This window comes from Schistocerca cancellata, chromosome 2 (genome assembly GCF_023864275.1).
Source record: "Schistocerca cancellata isolate TAMUIC-IGC-003103 chromosome 2, iqSchCanc2.1, whole genome shotgun sequence".
Taxonomy (NCBI): domain Eukaryota; kingdom Metazoa; phylum Arthropoda; class Insecta; order Orthoptera; family Acrididae; genus Schistocerca; species Schistocerca cancellata.
In genome coordinates, this window is record NC_064627.1 from 171,586,087 (window position 1) to 171,608,408 (window position 22,322).

At 46.0% G+C, this 22,322-nt stretch overlaps 1 protein-coding gene across 1 annotated transcript in view; it reads right to left on the minus strand.

Moving 5' to 3' along the window:
• The window catches only part of LOC126152169 (uncharacterized), a 192,868-nt gene that overhangs the window by 114,248 nt on the left and 56,298 nt on the right, over positions 1–22,322 (minus strand). Inside the window, exon 3 of the mRNA XM_049915989.1 lies at positions 7,453–7,746. Within this exon, the coding sequence (XP_049771946.1) occupies positions 7,453–7,746 (294 nt within the window). The remainder of the gene's footprint in view (positions 1–7,452; positions 7,747–22,322) is intronic.

A 22,322-nucleotide genomic window follows, 5' to 3' on the forward strand; every position in this document is an offset into this window, starting at 1 on the left:
GCAGAGAAGGTAAAAGAATCTCTGCGGGAGAACCAAATTATCGATAACAGAATAAAATGCACCAAAGGTTTTACAGACAGATATTGATCAAATATAAAATGTCAAAAGTTAAAGTATCTAAGAGAGATAATATAAGAAAATGGGTTAGAAAAATCTGTCCCTAATGAAAGGATACATAAAATGGGAAGGTCATGTTGAAAAACAACTTTCATTTGCTATATGAAGTGCATACCAAGAAATGGAAAAATGTGTTAATACAGGGTAATGAAGGCATCTATTGAGCAATATTGAGTTATAAATAGACAAACTAGAAGTATTAGAATATAAAGAAAAGTTTAGATCCAGCAAGAAGCAAATAAGCCTGGAAATTAAGAAATTGACGAAAATAAATCGAAACGTAGAAAAAAAGGAAAGAGACCCGTGTTTGTATACATTCATACAGCACGTATGACAACAGACTAAAAAAGCAAATCTTCAGGCGTCTCTGGGAATGGAGATAAACATGCTGGATCCGAGAATATGGCAATATAGGCTTTCTCAGAATCTTATCGGGTTGTCGGGTGAGTCATGGTGTCATGCTGTCTTAAAGTTTCGACGAGTTTCCTTTTCGTTATCTTCAGGCGAAAATTAAGAGAAGGAACTACGACTCGGCTGATAAACCTAAAAACTTTCATCGACGGATCAAAGAAGTTAAAAAATACTTAGAAATCTACAAAAGCAAGAGAAACCGCAGAAACGGATGTCTTCAGAAGGCAAGTGTTAAATTTAGGATTCAACGGCGGAGGTAGTACGAATACAGTTGTGAAATGATGCGAAGAAAGGAAAAAAGTTGAAAAAGCATGAATGAATATTAGAGGAAAAGCAAGGAGCAAAGGAGAAAGAACTGAAATTGTCACACGATCCTGAGCAAGAGGAAGGGAAGAAGCGTACGGGAACTGACGGATTAGTACTGTTGTTACTGCCTTCCTAGAAACTCTTTTCTGCATTGTTAACACAAAACAGGACGGTAAGAAAGGTTACAGCGTACGACATTAACTGAAACCAGTTGGATGCTCACTGCGTTCGAAACACACACACTGTTCGATTTGTTCGTTACGTAAATCCCGAAACTTAGTAAGAAACAGAAAATTGTGCGCCAAACTATACAGCGTGGTCCCTGCCTCTTGTGTTTGGATGGGTGACGCGCTAGAATAGGGTGCGGCCAGCTAGCAGTACGGTAGGGCACGCCCACCCGCTTGCGAAATCAAGCGAGCTAGAGGTGGTCTCTAAAATAGCTGCTGCTAGGCAGCAACCAGGCTGCGCTGCTCTTCCTCGACTAGCGCTAACTACTGACGGCACCGTAATTCGGTTGTGATTTCATACGTGACGCGCTTTTGCCACCAGCACCTCTTTCCCTCAGTTTCCGCTGGTATTTTCTCACCCACGGACGTTTACGTCCGTAACTGCGCAACATTACATGTAATCTGCATAGCGGTTGCCCACAGCTCCTGGAAAAACCGTGCAGCCTACTCAGACCAACACAATATTTCTGATTTCGCGTTGCTGTCTCTTAGAACGCGCCTACTGCCTTCTGAACCCGTCCAGCCATCACGTCATTGACCCAAAGGTCCCTGTATCCGATAAGGCGCGCCTTTTTATCGTTACCGGACTTACTCATACAGCTGCTTAAACGCTTGAGGGACTTGGAGTTACGTCACGCAGTTATGTCCTGATCGAGGTATCCAGGAGCCAAAACTCGTGATCCACCCACATTACCACACGGCCAGTCCTGTATATTAAGTATTGAAATATCCATTAAGGGGGGGTATAGGACGTCAAACGGGCCGACTTGGAGCAGGAGAAGCACCACAGGACATTTTATTTTCTACTGTCTATACTTTTACAAATAAATTCATAAAACTTTGTCAGCATTACCAGGAAGGATTCAGGATTCACACTCATAGCAGTGGAAGTGCAAAAACATAACAAAATAAATTTTTTTAGATATGAATTTTCATCATTTTTTTCACTTACTGTTGGCTGCATTTGTTGCTATAGGTACATTTTTCTTCACAAGTAAGAGAGATTCTTTGATGAATTTTGCACAGCATACAAACCATACTTACAGGTGTATGAAACTCTAGAATTTTCCAAATCTATCAAAAACTGTGGTTAAAATTGAGATAATTAACTACAAAATTTGATTTTTTTCTAAACATAAAGTTTAAAACGTAACAGCTCATTCATTTTTTCATAAATTAAATAGATTCTAGACTTTCAGACACCTGTAAGTATGGTTTGTATGCTGTGCAAAATTCATCGAACAGTCTCTCTTACTTATGAAGAAAAGTGTACCTATAGCAACAAATGCAGCCAATAGTAAGTGAAAAAATGATGAAATTTCACATGTAAAAAAAATTATTTTGTTAGGTTTTTGAACTTCCGCTGCTACGAGTGTGAATCCTGAATCCTTCCTGGTCATGCAGACAAAGTTTTATGAATTTACTTATAAAAGTATAGACAGTGGAAATTAAAATGTCCTGTGGTGCCTCTCCTATTCCAAGTCGGCCGTTTGACGTCCTACCCCCCTTAAATCATAAATTTAAAATGTCAGTTACAGCTCCACTTGAAAATGGCTTCTATATAAAACTTCTCGAACGCATTATATCGTTTAAGTATTTAGGGGCAATACTACGAATCAGTACGAAACGGGACGAAACATGAAATCAGTGGGAGGTGAAGCAAAAGAAGACAATCTTTTGGCGATATTTTAGGAAAATGTGGTGCATCTGCATAGTAAATAGTGCGATGAGTTCTTGATTGCTGTTTTACTGTTGGAACTTCCTGTCAAGCAGGCGTGAAAACGGGCATCGAAAGAAATCTGAGGCGCGCAACACATCCATGCAGCCTGTACGACATTGCAACAGTCTCAGGGAAGTGTTGGGCAGATTTAGAGAAACGGTATTTGATAAAGGCTGTACAATTATTCTCTTGCTTCCATCGTATATTGCGCGTAAACACCAAGAGGAAAAACTTTGCCCTCGCTCCAGAAGGAAATATAATCTACATTACTAAACAACTAAATCAGGCGCTCAATCACGGTTGCAGGTTGCCTACCGAACGACACCCGAGGCAACAAAAATTTGGTTTTCAATATTTCGTATGATTGTTGACCGAATCTAAAATTTTAAAATGCCCTCATTATCTACTGATTATGAAGTATAATCTTATGTTAAACGACGAGCTCATTACAGACAGGGCACAAGCTCAGATTGAGAAAGGGAAAGCAAGCATGTCGCTTTCATAGGACTATCGCGGAATTCACCTTAAGCGGTTTAGAGAAACCGTGGACAATCGGGGCGGCGAAACGGGGATTTGAACGGCGTCCTCCCGTATCCGAGTCCTCCGTTTTACCTCTGCTGTACCTAGTTCGGCAATATAGTTGTTAATACTGGTTCGAAGTACCCCCCACCTCAGATTGTAGAGTGGCTTGTATGGTGTATATGTGGGCGAAGGCGCGGAACTCTTAACCTTCCTTTCTCATATTTCTAATGATCGCTTGACCGACAGAATGTTAAAACTTACAAAACAGAACAAAAAAATTTGTTGTCCTTAAACGGAATGTTGGCACGAATAGCACAGTGCTTTACAAAGCATGACCCTGTCCGAGTAGACACGTCTATGCCCTCTTCCGATCTTTGAACTGATTTAAAAGTCTTTGCCAGGTTGAAAGGTGCAACAAGTGTCAGAAAAAAATCCATGGACAGACTGATGTTTGATCACGGAAACACTGGACTTAACCGTCTAGTTACCTGCTAAAACTCAACCTTTTTAAAAAGATTTTAAACTGAAATAAGAATCATCCCGATTCTTTTCAGAAAGAAACTCACATGTATCGAGATGTATGTCATGCAATTATAAAATGTTTCATGTATATTCTGTGGTATAAGCGAAGTGTCTGCAAAATGGTTGCGAAAAGAGTAATAAAGGAGTATTACATTAGAATGATATGCCTGATGTTTACCGCATGATCAGCGAAAATGCAGAAGGAGAAAGCGTTCTTCCTTGCATTATTACGTTGGGGCTGTCAGCGAGAAACAGTCTGGAAGAAATTGGAAATTTTGGAAATTATCTGAAAATTTTGTTGGAAGTCGCTAAGTGTTCATTCTGAAATACTGGACGAATACAACCTGGACGCTGTGGGTTGCGGTGCCTAACGAAAGACAAACATTTTATAATTTTAATACTTGAGTTACTGTGGTAAACCTTTAACGTGAGATTTTACTTCTTTTAAATACATTTTCTAATTTAAATACTTGAGTTATTGTGTTATTTCTTTACCGTAAGATTCTACTTCTTAGTGAGTAGATTATGACTGTATTTTAAATTTTTAAATTCGGTCAGTAATGGTATGAAATATTAAAAATCAAAGTTTTGTTGCCCCTGTAAGTAACTGCCAGTTTCCGCATTTCCAAAGTTCGTCTTCCGCACTACAATTTTTACATACTCGTCCCATCCAGTATCGTTTCGTAGTATTTCCGTGAGGCTTTAAACGATTTGAAAGGGTGCAGGATTTTGCACCTAATCTTGTAATCGGATATGATAGAGTTCTTTCTCTTTGTTGCAGGCTGACAGCAGGGCTTTTTAGGGTGGGGAAAAAGTAAGTCTCAGAAGAATGAAGTCATGAACGGAGCCGAGGTGAACATAAGTAACAAAACCAACATTCGCCTGAACTGATTTATGGGAACCATGAAAGGGTCAGAGAGGAATTCAAACTTCTCTCTTTCAAGAAACGATCCATTGTTTAAAACAGCCATCCGCCGGACAAAAAAATGGTTCAAATGGCTCTGAGCACTATGGGACTCAACATCTGAGGTCACCAGTCCCCTAGAACTTAGAACTACTTAAACCTAACTACCCTAAAGACATCACACACATCCATGCCCGAGGCAGGATTCGAACCTGCGACCGTTGCGGTCGCGCGGTTCCAAACTGTAGCGCCTAGAACCGCTTGGCCAAACCGGCCGGCTCCGCCGGACGTACAGAAGTCACCGCTCCATAGAATCAGTGTAGAATCGACGAGACACACACTTTATAGAATGGCTAAGTCTGTTATTGTGCTGTTTCTTTAAGACACGGGTCATAGAGCGAGATAAGCTGACAGCCTATTGGATACTATTCACAATCTCATTTTCCGTTTACTAGTACTGTCGAAGAGCTTTCGAGGAATGAGATATAGTTAAGAATTGTTTAAATGGGAATAGCAGCGGTTGCAAGGGTAAAGGCTGTCATTTCTTGCTGTTGTACAAGGTGAGAATAAAGTCTTTCCCTGATTACAAAAATTTTTTTCTAAGGAACTATGTTAGATATAGCTACAAGGTTTTTTTTTTTCAAAACGTTGCTAAACTCGTAAATTTTTTCATCCACACCGTACGGTGCTTGGCGGAGGGTACTCTGTACCACTACTAATTATTTAAGGACACACTCCCACATGTCTATGCAGTGTTTTGCAAATGGTAGTTCAATTCAAATATTTATGGGTACACTCTTACATGTGTACAGTTATCTCAGTTATAGGACTTTCGGTCATTGGTAGTGTTTCAACAAGATGATGAACCGCCACTGTGGGGGTTATTAGTTTACCAGTTCTTGGATGAAAACTTTCCGTATACATGTATCAGCAGAGACGGTCGAACATCATGGCCATCATATTTCCCAGTTATAGTCCCACTTGACTTTTGAGTGGGGCTATGTTAAGAGGATAAACTGTTTTTCACCAGTTCCTGACGTGCAAGCACATACGCCAGGATTACGAAATACTGTAGAGACGTTTGCAAAGAAGTGGAGAGAAACTGAGTATCACCTAGTTCTACGGGCAACACACTGAGCACATGCAGAAGTTTACCGATAAAAAAAGCTGTAAGAGTTAAGCTACCGTTTGCAATAAAGTGCATTGCTGTATCTAGCGTAGTTCCTTAGAAATAAGTTCGTGTTATCAAGGAAGCACTTCATGCTCACCCTGTACTCGTAGGACAATCTTAAGAGGATAATTTAGTTAACCCTCAACGTTACAGGTCTCAGTTGGTAATGCTTAGGATTGGGGTAGTGGATGACACCGTTGTCTAGTTGTTTTTTCCCGAAGCTGCTGTGGCTTCCTTTGTCAGTAGCCTCGTGAATGTGACTTGCACTTACTATATTCTTCTTTCGTGCTAGCAGTCACCGAGACCGTCCGCAAAACGGTGCGTTATAGTTACAGTAGCCAGGTCTTTGTCTACTGTTCGTGTAACGGACCATTACTTGGAGGATACTGTTTTGAAATTGTTTCAGGACAGTTTAGGAAATGATGTTGGATCAGATAGTAACAACAAAATTGAAAGTGAACATAATTGAAAGTAGGAACAGTGCGAAAGTGAAGACAAATTTGCTTTGCCACCTGTGAATTTCTTGAACAAAGCAAGTGAAAACGACAGAAGTGTAGAGGTTCAATCTTTAACTAAAGGTTCTTGGTAGAGTTATATTCGGTCGAAACAAATATCGCTAGTCGTCGAAGCCTCTTCCACCGATGGCCAGCGGCATTATTTTTCCGCATGTTGAACATAAGAGGGGTAAATGTCTGTCCTTCACAATTCGTATACTTATGTGAGCCGCTCGAATTTTTTGTAGAAGCTTACAAACTCGTTGGTGACACCACAGATAAAAAGCGATTCGACATGTGTCACATTCCCCGTGAACTTCGTGCAGCCATTCGCCGTGTTTTGGTTTTAGCAGAACCAAGAGTAGAAGTCGGTGTAGAACGACTGGGAAAACGCGAAACATGCTCCACAACTGACCCACAAAACAAGAGAAGGACGCTATGTATTTGTCATTTTTTAAAGAAGCCAATCTAATTTGAATTATCTACAAAAATTCGCAGCGAGAGCAAAGAGAGTCTCCGAGAAGGAAACTAAAAACGTAAAAAGTACTAGTGTAATTTTTTTTTAATCTTTCATTCGAGTTTGTTTTTATTATTACATGTATAATAAGCAACAAAAGTACAGAAAAAGTAAAATTTAGAAAACAGGGTATTAGACTTTCCATAGCATTAGTATTATCATGTTCATTTTGTGCAGATTTCTGCTTAAATACAGTTTTTTTCGTAAAAATAAGCTGTAAAATTTATTTGTATATATTTTTGGAGGGGTTTCAGAGTAACATTTTACATAAGTAAACTGAACTGTTCCACTGAAATCCCTAAATACAATTTTTATCGCTACTTAAATGTAGCGGTCTGTCGGACAGCAGTTGGGACTGTGTGTGATAAAATAATGACCTAGGAAGCTAAGGGTTAAGAAAACCAATGGGCTGATATTCGATATCTCTTGCCGTAAAGAAGAGGGTACATTTACAGTCCACGGTGAACGTACGACGGTTGTTATAAAGACAACGACCGCGACGTGTGGCGGTATACGAGAATGTCGGAAGGCAGCGACTGACCTGCGTGTGCGACGAAGAGCGCGACGAGCGCGAAGGCAGCGAAGGCGACTCGGGGTCCAACGGCGGCCATGGCGAGCGGGCGGGCGGACGGAGTGAGTGTTTCTGTCTGGGGACGCGGCTGCGCTGCTACTGGTGGCTGCGCGCTCTGGCCGGCTCTGCCCTCGCGGTCCCAACGGCCCCTGCCGGGGCCGGGCCGCACTACCGCACCCACATCCTCCACCACCACCACCACCACGGCGTAGGTTAGCTGGCGCCGCGGCAGTACTGCCAAGTCAGGTCGCCCGACACGCGGGCCTTGCACCGGGCGCCACCTCACATTATTCACTAATTACCTAAAAAGCGCAATCATACACTGAAGAACGAAAGAACCTGGTACACCTGCCTTAATATCGTGTAGGGCCCCCGCGAACACGCAGAAGTGCCACCATACGACATGGCATGGACTCGGCTAATGTCTGAAATAGTGCTGGAGGGAATTGACACCAATCAGGGCTGTCCATAAATCCGTGAGAGTACGAGGCGGTGGAGATCTCTTTTGAACATCACGTCGCAAGGCATGCCAGATGTTTTCAATACATGTCTGGGGAGTCTGGTGGGCAGCGGAAGTGTTTAAACTCAGAACAGTGATCCTGCAGCCACTCTGCAGCAATCCTGGATCTGTGGGGTGTGTCGCATTCTCCTGTTGGAATCGACCAAGTACGTCGGAATGCACAATGGACACAAATGGATGCAGGTGATCAGACAGGATGCGTATGTATGTGTCACGTGTCAGAGTCGTATTTAGACGTTGTTAGGGATCCCATACCACTCTAACCGCACACGTCCCATACCATTGCAGAGCCTTCACCACGTTGAACAGTCCCCTGCTGACATGCAGGGTCCACGGATTCATGAGGTTCTCTCCATACCCGTACACATCCATCTGCTTGATACACTACTGGCCATTAAAATTGCTACACCAAGAAGAAATGCAGATGATAAACGGGTATTCATTGGACAAATACATCATACTAGTACCGACATGTGGTTACATTTTCACGCAATTTGGGTGCATAGACCATGAGGAATCAGTACCCAGAACGACCACCTTTGGCCGTAGTAACGGCCTAGTTACGCCTGGGCATTGAGTCAAACAGAGCTTGGATGGCGTGTACAGGTACAGCTGCCCATGCAGCTACAACACGATACCACACTTCATCAAGAGTAGTGACTGGCGTATTCTGACGAGCCAGTTGCTCGGCCACCATTGAGCAGAGTTTTCAGTTGGTGAGAGATCTGGGGAATATACTGGTCAGGGCAGCAGTCGAACTTTTTCTGTATCAAGAAAGGCCCATACAGGATCTGCAACATGCGGTCGGACATTATCCTGCTGAAATGTAGGGTTTCGCAGGGATCGAATGAAGGGTAGAGCCACGGGTCGTAACACATCTGAAGTGTAACGTCCACTGTTCAAAGTGCCATCAATGCGAACAAGAGGTGACCGAGACGTGTAACCAATGGCAATACACGCTTCCAATGTGCGTTCACAGCGATGCCGCCAAACACGGATGCGACCATCATGATACTGTAGACAGAATCTGGATTCATCCGAAAAAATGACGTTTTGTCATTCGTGCACCCAGGTTCGTCGTTGAGTACTCCATCGCAGGCGCCCCTGTCTGTGATGCAGCGTCAAGGGTAACCGCAGCCATGGTCTCCGAGCTGATAGTCCATGCTGCTGCAAACGTCGTCGAACTGTTCGTCCAGATGGTTGTTGTCTTGCAAACGTCCCCATCTGTTGACTCAGGGATCGAGACGTGTCTGCACGATCCGTTACAGCCATGCGGATAAAATGCCTGTCATTTCGACTGCTAGTGATACGAGGCCGTTGGGATCCATCACGGCGTTCCGTATTACCCTCCTGAACCCACCCATTCCATATTCTGCTAATAGTCACTGGATCTCGACCGACGCGAGCAGCAATGTCGCGATACGATAAACCGCAATCGCGATAGCTACAGTCTGACCTTTATCAAAGTCGGAAACGTGATGGTACGCATTTCTCCTCCTTAAAAGAGGCATCACAACAACGTTTCACCAGGCAACGCCGGTCAACTGCTGTTTGTGTATGAGAAATCGATTGGAAACTTTCTTCATGTCAGCACGTTGTAACTGTCGCCACCGGCGCCAACATTGTGTGAGTGCTCTGAAAAGCTAGTCATTTGCATATCACAGCATCTTCTTCCTGTCGGTTAAATTTCGCGTCTGTAGCACGTCATCTTCGTTGTGTAGCAATTTTAATGGCCAGTAGTGTACAATTTGAAACGAGACTCACCCGATCAGGCAACACGTTTGCAGTCATCAACAGCCCAATGTCGGTGTTGATGGGCCCAGGCGAGGCGTTAAGCTTTGTGTTGTGCAATCATCAAGGGCACACGAGTGGACCTTCGGCTCCGGAAGCCCATATCGGCGATGTTTCGTTGAATGGTTCGCACACTGACACTTGTGATGGCCCAGCACTGAAATCTGCAGCAATTTTCGGAAAGGTTGCACTTCTGTCACGTTGAACTATTCTCTTCAGTTGTCGTTGGTCCCGTTCCTGCAGGATCTTTTCCAGGCCGCAGCGATGTCGGAGTTTTGATGTTTAACAGGATCCCTGATATTCACGAACTCTCGTGAAATGGTCGTACGGGAAAATCCCCAATTCATCTCTACCTCAGAGATGCTGGGTCCCATAGCTCGTGCGCCGACTACAACATCACTTTCAAACTCATTTAAATCATGGTAACCTGCCATTGCAGCAGCAGTAACCGATCCAACAACTGCGCCAGACACCTTTTTTTTTTTGTCCTTTGAGTGTGTACTCAATTTAGCCATCGGCAACACATAGTGACAATGTACACATAATTGAATAAACAAATACAGAAATGCATATTTACAAGAATAAAAAGCTTAACTGTTACAGTTTTGTACATAATGTTTTAAAAATTGAATTGAATTGAATTGGAAAATAATTAAAAGTGTCTTAGCTTACAATTCACACCAATTCTGAAATATTTTCATCAGCAAGACATATTTATAATTTACGTACACCATTAAAACCTACAGATTGTAACCAGTGCTCTTGATGAAGTTAACTATCACTTTATATAGACGAACGTCTTTAGTACACAAAACAGAAGAAGCTGATTGAGGAAGATAGTAGCCCATACTCAGCAATGTCTTCAGAAAGACCAACCGTTCACGGTCAAATTTGGGACACATAAATAAGATGTGGTTGACATCAGCTTCCGACTCAGGATCACACTCACATGCTGGTGAACTGTAAACGTTGATCCGATGTAGATGTTGTGGGAAAGAGGCATGATTGAAGCGGAGTCTTATGATGGTAGAAATCGTGGATCGGTCCAGATATGTCCTCATGAACCACGGCTGTGAAGGAATTCGAGGTTGTAGCACTGCGTAATAACCGCCTTTTGTCTGTTGAGAAACGTTCCACATTTCCTGCCATTGTTGTCTTGCGTGATCCTTGACTTCACGTAAGTAGTCTGTATAAGGAAGGTGCAGATCCAGGATGGTGCCTAAGGTTGCCGCTTGTTTGGCTAATGCATCAACTTCATCATTATAGAGGATACAAGAGTGGGAAGGTACCCACAACAAATGGATCGTCCGGTCCGTGCGTGTGCTGCGAATATATTCAGATATCACATCCAAGATACACTCCTGGAAATGGAAAAAAGAACACATTGACACCGGTGTGTCAGACCCACCATACTTGCTCCGGACACTGCGAGAGGGCTGTACAAGCAATGATCACACGCACGGCACAGCGGACACACCAGGAACCGCGGTGTTGGCCGTCGAATGGCGCTAGCTGCGCAGCATTTGTGCACCGCCGCCGTCAGTGTCAGCCAGTTTGCCGTGGCATGCGGAGTTCCATCGCAGTCTTTAACACTGGTAGCATGCCGCGACAGCGTGGACGTGAACCGTATGTGCAGTTGACGGACTTTGAGCGAGGGCGTATAGTGGGCATGCGGGAGGCCGGGTGGACGTACCGCCGAATTGCTCAACACGTGGGGCGTGAGGTCTCCACAGTACATCGATGTTGTCGCCAGTGGTCGGCGGAAGGTGCACGTGCCCGTCGACCTGGGACCGGACCGCAGCGACGCACGGATGCACGCCAAGACCGTAGGATCGTACGCAGTGCCGTAGGGGACCGCACCGCCACTTCCCAGCAAATTAGGGACACTGTTGCTCCTGGGGTATCGGCGAGGACCATTCGCAACCGTCTCCATGAAGCTGGGCTACGGTCCCGCACACCGTTACGCCGTCTTCCGCTCACGCCCCAACATCGTGCAGCCCGCCTCCAGTGGTGTCGCGACAGGCGTGAATGGAGGGACGAATGGAGACGTGTCGTCTTCAGCGATGAGAGTCGCTTCTGCCTTGGTGCCAATGATGGTCGTATGCGTGTTTGGCGCCGTGCAGGTGAGCGCCACAATCAGGACTGCATACGACCGAGGCACAAGGGCCAACACCCGGCATCATGGTGTGGGGAGCGATCTCCTACACTGGCCGTACACCACTGGTGATCGTCGAGGGGACACTGAATAGTGCACGGTACATCCAAACCGTCATCGAACCCATCGTTCTACCATTCCTAGACCGGCAAGGGAACTTGCTGTTCCAACAGGACAATGCACGTCCGCATGTATCCCGTGCCACCCAACGTGCTCTAGAAGGTGTAAGTCAACTACCCTGGCCAGCAAGATCTCCGGATCTGTCCCCCATTGAGCATGTTTGGGACTGGATGAAGCGTCGTCTCACGCGGTCTGCACGTCCAGCACGAACGCTGGTCCAACTGAGGCGCCAGGTGGAAATGGCATGGCAAGCCGTTCCACAGGACTACATCCAGCATCTCTACGATCGTCTCCATGGGAGAATAGCAGCCTGCATTGCTGCGAATGGTGGATATACACTGTACTAGTGCCAACATTGTGCATGCTCTGTTGCCTGTGTCTATGTGCCTGTGGTTCTGTCAGTGTGATCATGTGATGTATTTGACCCCAGGAATGTGTCAATAAAGTTTCCCCTTCCTGGGACAATGAATTCACGGTGTTCTTATTTCAATTTCCAGGAGTGTATAACTGTTGGTTGTTTTGTTCCATCGACTGTACTGAATGTTTTTAAGAATGCTTTGCGAGTCAGATACTATCAATATCTTGGGGAAGGAAGTGCTAGAGACAAACCTAAGTGCTTCCAAAACTGCCACTGTCTCCGTCGTAAAAACAGAAGTGCTCGTAGGCAGTTTGAAGGTTTTGCGGATCTGGATCTGAGGGCAGAAAAAAGTGCATCCTGTACACTCTTCCTGCGGAATTTTGGAGCCATCGGTATAGACACAGAGAAAACCTGGCCATTGTGCTTGAACGAGACGATTGAAGCCAACGTTGACATTAGTACTGTCCAGCCAGGTCGTACTTAAATAATGGACTGGGATCTGGGAGCAGAGCGTTTGAAGATCATATTCAAAAACAGGTAGATGCGCTGAACGCCGTATAGAATGTATGACAGGTGACCAAGTGTCAAAGCTAGCGCAAACGGCTGGCACTTTATTCCTTCTGTGGGATGCAATCCACGGTCGATAAACGCAGTCTCTACTTTGATAGACGGAACTGTCCATAATGGCCATGCCTTGAATGTAGAATTTGTCCGATAACATTTGGCGCCTAATGCTCAAGGGCATCTCCCCTGCTTCTATTAAAAGGGCGTTGGTGGGCGTCGATCGCATGGCTCCAAGACAGGTACGAATGGCTCTATAGTGAAGAGTATCTAATTTGGAGAGATGAATCTTTGACGGAGTGTGGTAGAATTGACAGCCATAGTCTAATCGAGATCGAATTATCCCTCGGTACATGGTGAGTAAAACACTCTGGTGCGCTCCCCACCAGACACGAGTGAGTGATCTGATTACATTTAAACCTTCTTCACACTTGGTAACGGTGGATCGGATGTGGGGCGCCCAGCTTAACCGAGAGTCAAAAATCATCCCCAGAAATCGAACGTGAGATTTTATTTGGAAGGTGTACTTGCCACAGGTAATGTGATCTTCAGTGCAAGCTGTCGTCGACTTGGAGAAGGGAACGACTGCTGATTTCTCAGCCGAGATCTCCAGCCCATTGATAGAGAGCCACTCATCGGTGTGTGCGACGGTTGTGGTTAATGCCGTTTTGGCCTGAAGATATGAAGCAGCAGTAGAATAAACACATTTATCATCAGCATACTGTAGGATTTTTGTGGGGGGAGTAAGTATGCGTTCTAGGTCGTGCGTATATAGAGTATACAGGAGAGGACTTAAACTTGCACCTTGCGGCAAGCCCTAGGAGACATAAAAAGGTCCGATCATGGTACCTTTGAAACGGACGTAGATCGTTCTTTGAGTAATCAGGGTACTGATACCGTAGATCATCCGTGAAGGAATTCCGAATCCTGCCAGCTTGTCCAAGAGTATCGGTATTTGTACGTGATCATATGCACCCTTAACGTCAAGAAAAGCTGCCACTACTGTCTCTTTCGTTTGAAAGGCTGACGTGATATCCATATTAAGCAAAAACAGGTTATCCATGGTCCCTTTGCCTTTTCTGAAGCCGTATTGACTCCGAGGCAACAAATTACTTTTTTCAAGCTACCATTCTAGTCTCCTTTTTACCATTTGTTCCAGTGTTTTTGCAACACACGACGACAAGGCAATAGGTCTATAATTAGTACCGACATTTGGATCTTTACCACTTTTGAGAATTGGAATTATTACTTGCGTCTTCCATGTTGATATGAGGTCATTTTTCATCCAGTACTGATTAAAAATGTTCAAGAGAAAGTCTTTCGCTTCTATAGGCAGGTGTGCAAGCATAGAGTAGTGTATACGATCAATGCCAGGGCAACTATCGCTCGATACTTTAATAGCTTCGTTGAGTTCTTCTTTAGAGAAAGGACGAAGGAGAACATGATAGCGGTCTTCTTAAGTAGGGAACCTATGGTTTAAAAATGGCACCGTGGGAGGAGCGATTGTATCTATGAATTCCTCTAACCAGGCCGTGGTAGCAGGAGGGGAGGAAGACAGTCTCCTTGTTCTAAAAGCTTTTATTTTATGCCAGATGCTTGCCATACTGGTTTCATTATTTAGGGACAGGCAAAATTGTTTCCAACTGTCCTTCTTCGTTTTCTTCAGGAATTTGTTAACTCGCGCATTCACTTTTTGCACAGCCAAGAAGTTGTCCAATGAAGGATTCTGACGATAGGTTTTCAAGGCGAGTCGTCGCTTCGCAACTTCCCGAGAGCATTCAGAATTCCACCAAGGAGGAGAACGGTGCTTCATTACTGTAAACTCTTTTTTCTTAGGGATGCTGATGCCAGCTGCGACGTTCATAGCATTGAGTAAAACTCGGTATGCATCTTCGTCCCGTAAGTCACGTCTCGTATTTGCGAGTGCCCGCCGAACCGTTTCCTTATAAGAGGCCCAATTGGCTTCCTTGATTTTCCACGTACTATTGGAGTAACAGATGTGCGTAGTATCGCCGTTGATGTTAATGTGAAACTCTATTGGGAGATGATCGGATCCCATTAAATTGAATTAACGCACCAATTAGATATTTCAGTAAACCAGGGGGTGCAAAGAGTTACATCAACTGCGGAGGGTCTGCGGAGAGGTGAAGTTATCATAGTAGGAGAGCCATCATTGAGTATCACTAGGTTATTATCTTCGATAACGCTTATCAAGGTCCTGCCGTTCCTGTCTGTCACGTCTCCTCCCCACGCTACATGGTGGGCATTCACGTCTCCAGCTACGATAAAGGGAGGACGAGGCTGACTTAGTAATTGTCTCCAGTCATCTTCCACGAAACTGTGGTGGGGAGCGTTATACAATGAGACAACTGTAAAGGTTTTGTGGGCAGTTCGTATCTCCACAGCAACTAATTCAAGGTTGGTGACAGGTACGTGTAACGGGTGTGGTCGATGCGGCAGCGAAGTTTTTACCAGTATAGCTACGCCGCCCCACCCATCGAGACGGTCTTCCCTTACTATAGAATAATTTTGAAAGCGAACAGTTCGTTCGAATTTGAACCAAGTTTCACATAACAGAACGATATCAGGCTGACTTACGAACAGTTCTCGTTACAAGCTTTCTCTATTGGAATTAGCCGATCTCGCATTCCACTGCAATACTTTTAAAGCCGCCATAATTTAGGGATAGAGAGATTGAAATATGCCAGTAACGAGGTTCTGGATATCGGAATTGTTCATAGCATTATTTTGTCTCATGTTTTGCATGACAATATCAATCACATTTATTATCTTATCTATAAGGTCAGCATGACCTTGAGGCTGTCGTTGATTCGGCGCTTGTGGGGTTGCTAATCTGTGAGCAGCAGGCTGGTATGGATTTTGGCTGATAGGAGTGTATGAATGTTGGATGGGATATAACAGGCTGCGGTACTGAGACCACTCACGAACGTTACTTTGGTTATTTACTTGCGCCTGCCGCCGGGGAGGCCGGTAAGCGACGTGTGTCTGATGGGGCACAGTTGCACACTGAGTTGCGTCCCCACTTCCGCGTTGTTGACTCTGCATGCTTGCGGCGGGCAGCGGCGGGAAGAGTTGTGGGTTTTGAAAGTCCGGAGAACTCAAATTTGTTGGAGCAGGAATGATCGGAGCCGGCAAGTGATGTTGTTGAACGCCGGTGACGGATGCATAGGTTGGCACACGAACAATAGACAGCGCATCCCTGAAGTCAATGTCGTTGAACGTAGCTAATTCTTGAGCTCGTCGCCGTATATGGTATTCCGGGCAGGAACGGTCCGTGGATGCGTGGTGTCCCCCGAAATGAGCGCAAATAGTGATAGGTGAGAAACAGGATTCAACATTATGTGGACCATTACATTTAATGCATCTCATCTGAGATCGACATTGTTTGCTGATGTGCCCGTAACCAAGACAATTAAAGCACTGCCTGACAGTTGGTACATAAAGGTCTACGGGACATCTTGTTCCGTGAATAGACACGGCTTCCGGTAAGGTTTGAGAGTCGAAAGTTAACAAACAGGTCTGCAATTTAACGATTTGGTCTTTACCATATCTCTTCGTAAACCTCCGAACGCCTACAACAGGGAAGGGAGATTGTACCACTTCTAAAATCTCCGCTTTTTCAAGGTTGGTGTCTACTTTCCTGATTACTCCCAGCTTATGGACAACAAAGGAAGGAATGTAAGCTTCTATATTTTTTTACTTTAATACCTCACTGGTAACTAGGAAATTAGCCTTGTCTGGGGTTTTCAGTTCCACCTTAACTTTTGTTTTTCCTGCTGAAGAGATGTTAAGTATAGAATTCTTCACTTCTGGCAAGGAAATATTCAATAATTTCCCTAGTCCCATAGGGTGCAAGCGGCCTAAGTTTTTGTCCAAACATTCCATGTAAACTACGAATGGTCCCCTATCTGTACGTTTGTAAAAAGTTGAGAGACCTCGGACTAGGTGCAGGTCCCACAGGACGAGTGTTACTTGCAGCATGTTGGTTAGGAGTGAGCCCAGAAGCAGGGGGGGGGGGGTCAGCTACATTTGAAACGTTACAGGTAAGAGTTGATTAGCGTCTGCTATGAAGGTTGTGGAATTTCTTAAATCCAGACTGACCTCACTTTGTCGCCTGTTTCTCGTAGCGGAGAAGCTGGAGGAATCCTGCTCCGATAAATCCATATGCTCTTCTGCCGGCTGTATTCCAGATTCTCCCCGAACAACTGCTAACGAGTGGCTGATCACAGCCGTCGTGTTGTCCAATGTAGTTCCTGGAGGAGCTGGTATGGTGCTGCATCTGGATGTAGCCGCTGGGCGGGTGGTTGTTGTTGATGTTGTCCCATAGGGGCGTCGAAGTCACCACCCCCTTCTCCATACACCCCACCATACATGGCGGGGCTTGCCGTCACCGATAGTAATGTCAGGTGTTAATGTGCCTAACAGAAAACCGTACCAAACGATAGCTGTTACGCGCGTGCAGTAGTAGGTAAACCTGAGCGTCACACGGAAGAACGACGGCGTAGCACGTCTTAACACTTCCGCGTCTGCAAGCGAACTGCGCCAGACACTTGTCTAGGCGTTGTCGACCGCAGCGCCGTATTGCGCCTGTTTACATATCTGTATTTAAATACGGATACTTATGCCAGTTTCTCTGGCTCTTCAGTGTAGAAGTTGGACAGACAACTATACACTGATGAATCAAAACATTATTAACACCTATTGAAAAGCGTGTTGGTCCACTTCTGGAATCCAGTTAAGCAGTGATCTGCGGGCCATGAATTCGACAAGTGCTTGATAGGTTTCCAGAGATTTGTGGCACCAAGTATGTACGCTTAGGTCACACACTTCCCGTAATTTATGGGCGGTTGGTTTGTGGTCGCAAAAATGGCATCAAGTAGCCTCTAGGCTGGGTTTCACCAGATTTAGATAAGCCGAATTTGATGGCCAAGACATCAACGTGAGTTCTCTATCATGCTTCTCAAACCACTGCAGCAGGATTCTGACCTTGTGACACAGACAGTATCCGGCTGTAAGGTGCCATTGCTGTTCAGGAAGACATCAAGCATAAGGGATTATAGGTGTCCTCTAGAAATGTTCACGTAGTCCGCAACTGTCAAGGTGCCTTCGATTACTATCGCAAGTCCCATGGAAGCCCAGGTGGGTCCCCCATAACATAATACTGCTCCCAACGCCCTGCGTTCCTGCATGTCGTGATCCGACACAAGCCTTAGTCAGGGAGACAGGGAAGTTATTAAAAGAATCTGGTTTACCAGATGAGATGCTGAAGAAATTAATGCCTCGTTCCGCCAGACCTGCCAGGCTTATGGACTGCGGAAGATACATAAGGAACATGTTCCTCTTAGGCCATTGTTAGTACAATCAGTTCGCCCACCTACACACTGGCAAAACACCTTGCAGTATTATTAGCACGAAAACTGGGTCACTGTGAATACCATGTTGTAAATTCGCAGACATATGTTGAAACGTTCAAGAAAATGGAAATAGGTCGAAACAACGTAATAGTTACTCTGGACGTGGTGTGACTTTTTACGAGGGTGCCAGTACAACACATGCTGGATCTTTTGGCCCAACAGCTTCCACCTAGGATCGTCAAGTTCTTCCGTCATGTTCTAACGACAAAGTGCTTCCTTCTTCTACCGCAACGAATATTATGAAATGGCGAATGGCGCAGCAATAGGCTTACCATTATCTCCTGCAGTCGCGAATTTCTTCATGAAGCACTTTGAGGAGCAGGCTCTGAACTCTGCAGTGTTGCGTCCGTCTTGCTTCCTTAGGTACGTCGATGACAGCTTCCTGATATGGCCTCACCGTGAAAATACACTGCAGCAGTTCGTGGATCACATGAACGGTGTCCAAATCTATCGTTCTTAGATGTTTTAGTTGAGCGGAAGGCAGGAGGCCGGCTTGGTCATTCATTGTACAGGAAACCGCCGCACACTAATCAATATCTGAACGCCGATAGTTTTCACCAATCCGTACACAAGAAAGCGGTCCAGGACATGCTAATACACAGAGCCAAAGTTATTTCTGACGACGACCATCTACAGTCTGAATCGCAGCACTTGAGGCACGTGTTCAGGTTCAGGGAGAATGGCTACAGCAAAAGAGACATTGCAAACGCTTTCAGGTGTCACCGAAGAAGGACGCTTGTGAATTGGCATAAGCAGCCAAGCCGGCGGCATTCCTTCCGTATTGTATGTTAACCGGGGGCTAGAAACGACGGAGAGGCTCCGTCCCCGCCGCAGCCGCAGTGGTCCACAACCCCACGACAACTACCGCAGTCCACTTCACCACTCCACCACCCCACACCGAACCACTCTTTAAGGGTTACTGTGCGGTTCGGTGCCCAGTGGACCCCCCAGGAAACGTCTCACACCAGACGAGTGTAACCCCTATGTTTGCGTGGTAGAGTAATGGTGGTGTACGCGTACGTGGAGAACTTGTCTGCGCAGCAATCGCCGACATAGTGTAGCTGTGGCGGAATAAGGGGAACCAGCCCGCATTCGCCGAGGCAGAAGGAAAACCGCCTAAAAACCATCCACAGACTGGCTGGCTCACTGGACCTCGACACAAGTCCTCCGGGCGGATTCGTGCCGGGGACCAGGCACTCCTTACCAATCCAGAAAGCCGTGCGTTAGACCGCACGGCTAACCGGACGGGCTCTCCTTCTGTACTGTGGGCAGCAAGTTAGGACGTATACTGCAGAGACGGACTGAGACCAGTGTTCCGGCCCGCCTCCAAGATACGAGATATGTTGCATCCTGTTAAAGACGACACAGCTCTTCATGTGCCCGGGTTGTATTTGGTGTCACTTGCGAGTGCGGCAGCATCTATATAGGCCAGACAATTCGCACAGCTGCAGAGCGTTGTGCCGAAAACGGACACAAAATACAGTCTGAGAATACGAGAGTCTTGGCTCGTGCGTCAATGTACTGAGACTCCGTTATAAAAGAGGTAACTGAGATTAGAATTAACAGCAACAATTTCAACACAGACCAGGGGTACACTCTGGGTAGGGCTTGGGGGCGGGCTTTGGATGTCGAGACGAAGTAACGACGGATGCTTGACGCTTGTAGGGAGGCTGGAGCAGCAGTTTCAAACGTGGCGCCGACCTCTCGCGACACATGACGTCACTCGCTCCTGCGGCGGACCGGAGCTGCTATGAGCCGCCCAACTCATCTTACGAGCACGAGTGGTTTCGGTCCTCCCTGATTGATGCCAGCGGCCGTAATCGAAGGTATAAAAGCGGGAAATAGTGCCAGCCCCAGGCCTCGCCTTCCGCATCCGCCATCCGTCCCCCACGCACATCCTCTACGACCTCATCCCCTTCCTCCACCTTCTCCTTTTCCTTGAACACATCTGCACGCTCTACATTGTCCACCGCATTGATCCCCCTCACCTCCTGGTGTCTCCCTTCCTCTCCACCCCCAGCCCATTGCCACGCCTTTACCGTTGTGTCCCGCCCTCTCTCCATCTCCACACCCTCCGCCTCCTTTCCCAACGCAACTTCCACCATCTACCCCTCCCGGATGATGAGCTTCGCCCTGACATCTACCCTTCCCACCAACTCTAACCCCAATCCTGCCTCCTCCTCAGGGCTCCCTCTCTTCCCCCTCCCTTCTCCTGAGCGGCTTTCCCCTCCTGCTAATCCTCCCTCTCTTGTGCTCCCCTTCAGTGTCTCTGCACTCCCTCCTGCCTTGTCCTCCCTCTTCATCTCCTGCCCCACCTGTCTCCTGCCTCTTGGTGTACCTGCTGACACCCCTACTCTTTTCATCCCGCCCCCTCCCCTGCTGACCCCTTGCTCTCCCCTCCTTTTACATCCTTCCGGCCTTCCCACGACAGGTCCCACCTGGCAGTTTTATTCTTCACTGTGTGTGCTCCAAGTGGGTTTAAAGTGTGTTGTTCTGGAGAGTTTTTAATGCTGTGGCTGACTTGTAACCTGTGCGTGTGCCTTCAGTGTCTTCTTTGTGTTTTTAACTTTATGTCGACTTTTTTAATTGTCTCTCCCCCTCCCCCCATGAACGTCTCCATGTCCGTGTATTTTTACCTCCATTATCTCCCCTTACTCTGTTTTATATCCCCCTTTTTATCGCCTTATATGTAACATTTTATTCTCGTATTAGTTGTCATGTCACTTGGCTGAAGAGCGGTGGTTTGTGCCGCTGACAGCCCTCCCCTGCCCATATGGGGCAGGGGAATGAAGTCACAATAAAGGAAAAAAAACAGCCCCAGCAGTCAGTAGTTTTACTCCTGACATCAGTGGCGGAGCTAGCCATCGAAAGCTCGGGAATTTTATTCGAATTGACGCGACTTGAAAATCGAGAAGTGTCTGGACACGACCATCGACCAGGTTTAACAATAAACGGGAGTCATTCGACCAGGCGACAAGATCCCATTGATCCGCGGCCCAGTCACGATGACCCTGTGCCCACTGTAATTATAATTGACGCTATTGTTGGATTAACATGGGAATGCATAGGAGCCCCCTGCTGCGGAACACCACGTTCAACACTGTGCGCTGAAAGGTGTGCTCCAAAATACTTGCACTTGTATCAGCACTCTATTTTGTCGTCAAGTCTGCCACAGATCGCCGCCTATCCTGCTTTAGAGAGTACGTAAGCCTCCGTTTCTTACGTTCTGTGATAAGGTATGAATGACGAATTCTTGTCGCCCACTCGTTGTTTCAGCATTCTTTGACCATTTCCCATAGAAACACGGCAGTAGCACGTGAATGGCCGACCAGCTTCGCCGTTTCCGACGTGCTCGCCCCCAAGGCACTGGGCCACATCAATCTGACTTTTGTCAAAGCCGCCCGAGTCGGCGGATTTCCGCATTTGCACCACTTAATGTCGTTAAAATGATTCCCCATTCGTCTCTGGTCCGCTCATATACTTTTCTTACCGCATCAAGTGCCCTTAGCGCCACAAGGCAGCATACAGCCTCACTGTAGGCAGTGGTCATAATGTTTTGCTCATCAGCGTATTTTCAAGGAAGGTAACTGGGAGGAAACCTTGTAATAGAATATATTCTTCAATTGATCAACGAAAGAAAGAAGCACATAATATTCAGAGAAATTCAGGAGCCCAGGAATACACTCTAAGACAAAAAAAGACGCGTCACGAAGGAATTATCTGAATGGGATGGAAACTGGTAGCTGTGATGTACAAACAAACAAATGATTACAGTTTCAGAAAAATTGTATGTTTTATCCAAGAAAACGAGCTTCAGAAGCCGAGCAAGTCAGTAACGCGTTGTTCCACCAATAGTCGTTATGCAAGAAGTTATTCGGCTTGTCACTGACTGACAGAGTT